This window comes from Halichoerus grypus, chromosome 2 (genome assembly GCF_964656455.1).
Source record: "Halichoerus grypus chromosome 2, mHalGry1.hap1.1, whole genome shotgun sequence".
NCBI lineage: Eukaryota > Metazoa > Chordata > Mammalia > Carnivora > Phocidae > Halichoerus > Halichoerus grypus.
The window spans coordinates 146,342,410-146,350,694 of record NC_135713.1 but is presented as its reverse complement, the minus strand read 5'-3'; the positions used below and the strand labels follow the sequence as shown (position 1 = coordinate 146,350,694).

Here is an 8,285-nt window from a genome sequence, read left to right as displayed (position 1 = left end):
AGACAAATGCCATATGATCTCACTTATATGTGGAACTTAATAAACAAAACAAACAAGCAAAGGGGGAAAAAAAGAGAGAGAGACAACTAAAGAGAAGAAACTGATGGTTACCAAAGAGATGGGGGAGGGGGATGGATTAAATAGGTGATGGGGATTAAGGAGTTCACATATTATGATAGGCACCAGGTGTTTTATGGAAGTGTTGAATCACTGTATTGTGTACCTGAAACCAATATTACACTGTATGTTAACTAACTGGAATTTAAATAAAAACTTTTAAAAAGTCATATGAAGATTTGATAAAAAATTAAAATAAACACAGATGTCCCCATATTAGTGTTTTTGCTTTATTTGGGGAAATGCATACCCAGTAGTGGAATCATTAAGGTACCAATATTTTTTTAAAGATTTATTTATTTTTTTGCAGAGAGAGAAAGAGAGCAAGGGAGAGGTGCAGAGGGAGAGGGAGAAAGAGAATCTCAAGCAGACTCCCTGCTGAGTGCTAATCCTAGTGTAGGGCTCAGTCTCAGACCCTGAGATCATGCCCTGGTCAAGAGTTGGAGGCTTCCTGGACTGAGCCACAGAGGTGTCCCTAAGGTACCAATAATTTTTCTTGTGTGAATTCCTAAATTTCTAGTACCTTTGTTCAATTTCAGGTAATTTATAATCCTACAATTTACAGGTCCTTGGAATTTCCCTTTATTAGCACATGGGGTTGCTGTGTATAAACATGAACATACACACACAAGGTCACTAAAATTTTATTTCAGGTGGTATCCCATGAGTGATCTATTAACTCCACATCTCTCCTTGGTGATCCAGGTGAAATCCAATGGATAATACCACTTGGGTGGTCAACCATACTGGACGATCAGATTTTGTCCTAGTGGGACTCTTCAGTCAATCCAAACACCCAACTCTTCTTTGTGTGGTCATTTTCATGGTTTTCCTAATGGCCTTGTCTGGAAACACCATCCTGATCCTTCTGATCCACTGTGATGCTCACCTTCATAACCCCATGTACTTTTTTATTACCCAGTTGTCTCTCATGGATGTGATGTACATTTCTGTCACTGTGCCCAAGATGCTCATGGACCAGGTCATGGGTGTGAAACAGATCTCAGCCCCTGAGTGTGGGATGCAGATGTTTCTTTATTTGACACTAGGAGGTTCAGAATTTTTTCTTCTTGCTGCCATGGCCTATGACCGCTATGTGGCCATCTGCCATCCACTCCGTTATCCTATCCTCATGAACCATAGGGTGTGTCTCCTCTTGGTGTCTTCCTCCTGGCTTCTGGGATCTGTGGATGGATTTATGCTCACACCCATCACCATGACCTTCCCCTTCTGCAGATCCCGGGTGATCCACCATTTCTTCTGTGAGGTCCCTGCTGTAATGAAGCTTTCCTGCTCAGACACTTCCCTCTATGAGACACTCATGTACCTGTGTTGTGTCCTCATGCTCCTCATCCCTGTGACAGTCATTTCAAGCTCCTATTCTTTCATCCTCTTCACCATCCACAGGATGAACTCAGCAGAGGGACGGAAGAAGGCCTTTGCCACTTGTTCTTCCCACATGATGGTGGTCATCCTCTTCTATGGTGCTGCTGTCTATACCTACATGCTTCCCACCTCCTACCACACCCCTGAGAAGGACATGATTGTATCTGTCTTTTATACCATACTCACTCCTGTTCTAAACCCTTTAATTTATAGTCTTAGGAATAAGGATGTCACAAGGGCTCTAAAAAAAATGTTGAATGTGGGATCTGTCTTACAGGAAAGTATAAAGTAGAAAAAAGATTGTACTGTTTCTTTTCCTTCACTCTACAAATTAAAACTTTAGGATCCCATGCCAATGTATTTCTTCAGATTCTCATACCATGTGTCATCACCTATTACTCCCTTTTGGTGGAAATTTTTCCTTGTACTGGAAAGCTATTCATTTTTACATTTCTTCATTCAAAATATTTGTACAATTGTATTGTGCCCATGTTACATATTTCTGAAGTTTATAACTGCACTGTAATTCTGTGAGAAAATACTCATATTCATAGGAAATACATAACAAGGTATTTAGAAACAAAGATCATAAGGTGTGCAACTGATAAGAGAGAGATGGAGAGATGATAAATCAAATGGGGTATAATGTTAATACATGAATCTAGGCAAAAGGCATATTAATTCTTTATTGTACTATTATTAATATTCATACTAATTCTACTATTCATACTAATTTTCTGTAAATTTGAAATCATTTAGGAATAAAACATTAAGTATCAAAATTTGGCTATTTTAAAAATTTGTCCTTGCTTCATGGTAGCAGTGTGAGTGACAAACCTTGGAAATCATTCACATGTTAACATGGCTGATCATTACTGCAACAATCCAGTTGTTGGCCTGTGTTTAATTAGGACAATTTTGTTCTTTAGGTTCTAAACCTGAAGACATCCAGTGGCTGTTACCTCTCTTAAATCATTAGTACATTGTGGTAGAAAGTACTGTGGGAAAAACATTAACCCCAAGAAGGAGGGCTTAGGGAAGCTTTCCAGAATAAGGTGGTATCAGAGCTGAGATTTGAAGGATGTCACTTATTGTACAAAGAAGCAGAGGAAGACCATTAAACATTCAGTCCTTCATTTATTCAAAAAAACATGTATTATGCTACATTATAATAAAAAATAATAACTAATAGCTAACTGAATTTAACATAAATAACAAATGTCTACTGCCCCTAAGGAATTTGATCTGTAGGTGTAGCTTGTGCAAATAGTTGTGATAAAATGCATAAATTATTTTGAGGCTCATGTGGAAAGGGTGCAGCTCATAAGGACACACCAGTTCTACCTGAAAGAGCAGAGACATGCAAATTCAGCCAAACAAAGAGGCTGAAAGGAGATCCTAGATCTCAGTGTTGAATGGTGACTAGATGCTACCTTCCTATGAGTACAGGAGGCTATGACCAGGGCTCTTGCTCAAGGGGCAAGGACATGATGCCACAGAAAAGGAACACCATGAGCAAAGTTCAGGTGGTTGACCAAGCAGGAGAGAAATGTCCCAATAGCACCTCCTTCCTGGTTCACTTTATAGCCTCATTTCTTGCCCTTTTGTGACCTAGGTATTTACAAATGATAATAAAATGACCACACTTGGATTGTAGAAAAGTTAAATCAGTGGAAAGCAATTGCAGAAGAGCAACAATTGGTTGGAGACCAGGTGAGCGAGGATGATAAGCTGGATAGTGTTGATCTAAGTGGAATGGACCATTCCAAGTGGAATTATGGGCTTTTGGGGTGTAAGCTGGGCCTTGTTGAGTCTGTTCCATAAAACCACAAACTTAGTTGCATGTTTACCAGTTTCCAATTAGCTGTGACAACTTGTGAATTATCAGGTTTCAAAAGGAGACATTCCCTTTTTTTTCTTGACACACTCGATTCTTTCATGACTAGAAAATAAGGATCTTGCATTATTTTGGAAAAAATGTTAGAAAATCAGTTTACAATATTTTTGTTGCAGTCAAATGAAATGCATAAGATATGTACACTCTTTAACTTCCAAAATATTTGAGTAGTGTGTATATCACCTCTCAATTTGTTGGACCATCATGACACACACATTTGATTATTCCATTTAAAATACTGTACGCATGGGAAACAAAATGGAGCAAAACAAAACAAAATGTTTTATGGATCCGTATTCTTTCAAAGATGAATTTTTAACTCTATCTCAGGAAAAAACCTGAGATACAATGTTTTAGAATGTTGAATTATTTTTTTAAATAAAGTGTTCAAAATACAATTTTCCATAGCTTATACTAATAAGGATCTATGAGAACTCTTCAGCTGGAAAATCTTCATCAACTTATATTTATTATATTATATATAGTACATGATCCTCAGAATTAGTAGACATAGAGGAACATTTGGTGCTCCAATTTTTTTTTATCTAGAATGTAAAAATGGAAGAGTTTCTGTCACTCACATGCACTTGCTTACAGTGTTACATAAGTAGCTGTGCACTGAAGTAGTTAAAATGTACAAACTTCAAAATATGTTCATGTGTTTGTGCTCATGATTCAACCAGCATTTGGCCAGAGCAGTAATTTTTAACCAATGAAAACAAGCCCTCAGTGTTCCTACATCAAAGGACATGAAGGACTATGATTGAAATTATTACCTAATTGGGGCACCTCCATGGCTCATTCAGTTAAACATCTGCCTTTGATCCCAGGGCCCTGAGATCAAGTCCCATGTTGGGCTCTCTGCTCAGTGGGGAGCCTGCTTCTCTCTCTTTCCTCTGCCTGCTGCCCCACCCACTTTTGCTCTCTCTCTGTCAAATAAATAAATAAAATCTTAAAAAATAATAAAGAAATTACCAAATCTAGGAATAAACCAGCATGGGTTAGGTGGAGAAGGTTGCATTGTTATTCACAAATACACTGTTTTTTTATTGAATATTTTATGTATTTGTTTATTTATTTTATATTATATGTCAGTCACTGTTTTAATGATGTTATATATATTAACTTATTCAAACTTAGTAAACTCTTTGAAGCAGATATTATTTTTGTTGTTGTAGTGGTTGTTGTTGTTGTTAAATTTATTTAATTGTGGTAGGAACACTTATTATGAGATCAACCTCTTAGCAATTTTTTAAGTGTACACCATAGTATTCTTGACTATAGGGCAGGTATTCATATTATCTCATTTTACAGAGAAAGAAACTAAGGCACCAACAGGTTAGATAATTTGTTTGAGGACACTAGGTGGTAATGTCCAAATGGATATTTGCTAATAAGTGTGAACTCTGAGTTGGTTGAGTGATGGCCTTTCCACAGAGAAAACCAGTTTATTATACTACTATTTAACTGACTGACACTATACATTTTCAGAGAGAAGATAGAAGATGCTACATATTGTTTTCAAATAATTTCCCAAGTATGAGGAATTATACTTCAATTACTTTCCCAAGTGTGAGTAATTATACTTCAATTACTTATAATTTTGTAACGCTATAAACATAGATGCAATATAAAAGATAAAGCATTATTGATATCAAATCATAACCACAGCATTTGTTTTCCATAATTTTAGAAGGATTGAATATTCCTTCTGTACAGAAGTTAGTCTCCAAGAAAGTTCTAGTTGCTTGGTACAGCAATTCATTGGTAGATTAGTTTTCAAATTTGAGTTATGAAAATATGGCTACTACATATGTGCATGCTAGAGTTAATGATAAATACCAGTTAACATCTTTTTTTTGGATGGATATAACATTTTCTTTTTATAATTTAAACTCAATTAGCCAACATATAGTACATCATTAGTTTTTGATGTAGTGTTCAACGATTCATTAACTGAATGTAACACCAAGTGCTCTCAATTACTTTTAATCAGTCTATTCAGAATTTCTATTCCTTCCTGATTCAGTAATGGAAGATTGTATGTTTCTAGCAATTTATCCATTTCTTATAGGTTGTCCACTTTGTTGGCATATATTTTTTCATAGTATGATTTTATAATACTTTGTATTTCATGATATCAGTTGTTATTTCTCCTCGTCTCTGATGTTATGTATTTGGGTCCTTGTTTTGTAGTTGTCTTGATGAGTCTGGTAAAGTGTATCAATTTTGTTTATCCTTTTATAGAACCTACTGTTGATTTCAATGATTTTTTTTCTATTTTGTTTTTAGTATCTACATTATTTATTTTTGCTCTGATCCTCATTATTCCGTTCTACTACTCAAGGTGGGCTTTGTTTGTTCTTTTTCTATTTCCTTTAGCTGTAAGATTAGATTCTTTATTTGATATTTTTGTTTGTTTGTTGTTTGATTTTTTGGGGTAGGTCAAAGATTTTGGAATGTTGTGTTTTCAGTTTACTTTGGTTTTTTTCTTTTATAATTTCTTTACCTCTTTTTTTTTCTTATTATGTTATGTTAATAACCATATATTACATCATTAGTTTTTAATGTAGTATTCCATGATTCATTGCTTCCGTATAAAAACCAGTACTCCATTCAGGACGTGCCCTCTTTAATACCCATCACCAGGCTAACCCATCCTCCCACCCCCCTCCCCCTCAGAACCCTCAGTTTGGTTCTCAGAGTCCATAGTCTCTCATGGTTCATCTCCCCCTCCGATTCCCCCCCCCTTCATTCTTCAGTTCCTCCTATCTTCTTCTTTTTTTTTTTTTTTTAACATATAATGTATTATTTGTTCCAGAGGTAGGTCTGTGATTCAACAGCCTTACACAATTCACAGCAATCACCATAGCACATACGCTCCTCAATGTCTATCACCCAGCCACCCCTACCCTCCCAACCCCCACAACTCAGCAAACCTCAGTTTGTTTCCTGAGATTAAGAATTCCTCATATCAGTGAGGTCATATGATATATGTCTTTCTCCGATTGACTTCTTTCACTCAGCGTAATACTAACCAGTTCCATCCACGTCCTTGCAAATGGCAACATTTCATTCCTTTTGATGGCAGCATAATATTCCATTGCATATATCACAAATTCCTTTTTCCCCCCTTTTTAAATTTTTATTTATTTATTTATTTTTTTAAATTTCATTATGTTAGTCAACATACAATACATCATTGGTTTATGATGCGGTGATCCATGATCCATTGTTTTCGTATAACACCCAATGCTCCATGGAGTATATGCCCTCCTTAATACCAATCACCGGGCTAACCCATCTCCGCTCCCCCATTCCCTCTAAAACCCTGTTTGTTCCTCAGAGTCCATAGTCTCTCATGGTTCGTCTCTCCCTCCAATTCCCCCCCCCCCGCATTTTTCCCTTCCTTCTCTTAATGTCCTCCATGCTATTCCTTATGTTCCACACATAAGTGAAACCATATGATAATTGACTTTCTCTGCTTGACTTATTTCACTTAGCATAATCTCCTCCAGTCCCATCCATGTTGATGTAAACGCTGGGTATTCATCTTTTCTGATGGCTGAGTCATATTCCATTGTATATATGGACCACATCTTCTTTATCCATTCATCTGTTGAAGAGCATCTCGGCTCTTTCCACAGTTTGGCTATTGCAGACATTGCTGCTGTGAACAATGGGGTGCATATGGCGCTTCTTTTCACTACAACTGTGTCTTTGGGGTAAATACCCAGTAGTGCAATTGCTAGGTCATAGGGTAGCTCTATTTTTCAATTTTTGGGGCACCTCCACACTGTTTTCCAAAGTGGCTGTACCAACTTGCATTCCCACCAACAGTGTAAGAGGGTTCCCCTTTCTCCACAACCTCTCCAACATTTGTTGTTTCTTTCCCTGTCCATTTTGGCCATTCTAACTGGTGTAAGGTGGTATCTCAATGTGGATTTTTTTTTTTTAAGGATTTTATTTATTTATTTGAGAGAGAGAGAATGAGAAAGGGCACATGAGAGGGAGGAGGGTCAGAGGGAGAGGCAGACTCACTGCCGAGCAGGGAGCCCGTTGCGGGACTCGATCCTGGGACTCCAGGATCATGACCTGAGCCGAAGGCAGTGGCTTAACCAACTGAGCCACCCAGGCGCCCTCAATGTGGTTTTGATTTGAATTTCCCTGATGGCTAATGATGATGAACATTTTTCCATGTGTCTGTTAGCCATCTGTATGTCTTCTTCAGACAAGTGTCTTTTCATATCTTCTGCCCACTTTTTGACTTGATTATTTGTTTTTTAGGTGTTGAGTTTGAGAAGTTCTTTATAGATCTTGGATACCAGCCCTTTATCTGTAGTGTCATTTGCAAATATCTTCTCCCATTCTGTGGGTTGCCTCTTTGTTTTGTTGACTGTTTCCTTTGCTGTGCAGAAGCTTTTTATCTTGATGAAGTCCCAAAAGTTCATGTTTGCTTTTGTTTCACTAGCTTTTGGAGATGTATCTTGAAAGAAGTTGCTGTGGCCGATGTCAAGCAGGTTACTGCCTATGTTCTCCTCTAGGATTTTGATGGATTCCTGTCTCACATTGAGGTCTTTCATCCACTTTGAGTGTATCTTTGTGTATGGTGTTAGACAATGGTCGAGTTTCATTCTTCTGCATGTGGCTGTCCAATTTTCCCAGCACCATTTATTGAAGAGACTGTCTTTTTTCCATTGCATGTTTTTTCCTGCTTTGTCAAAGATTATTTGACCATAGAGTTGAGGGTCCATATCTGGGTTCTCTATTCTGCTCCATTGGTCTTATGTCTGTTTTTGTGCCAGTACCATGCTGTCTTGGTGATCACAGCTTTGTAATAGAGCTTGAAATCAGGCAACGTGATGCCCCCAGCTTTGATTTTCTT

General features: G+C 37.4%; 1 protein-coding gene across 1 annotated transcript; it reads left to right on the top strand.

Annotated features, from left to right (window-relative positions):
* Window positions 1-832: 832 nt before the first annotated feature.
* On the top strand, window positions 833-1,795 carry LOC118538729 (olfactory receptor 2T29-like). Its single transcript, XM_036096908.2, has one exon. The coding sequence runs from the start codon at window positions 833-835 to the stop codon at window positions 1,793-1,795; it is 963 nt and encodes a 320-aa protein (XP_035952801.2).
* The last annotated feature ends 6,490 nt before the right edge of the window (window positions 1,796-8,285 follow it).

What these genes read in the sequence shown, in the direction of transcription:
- LOC118538729 (XM_036096908.2), top strand. Translation starts at nt 833, where the DNA reads ATGGATAATACCACTTGGGTGGTCAACCATACTGGACGATCAGATTTT.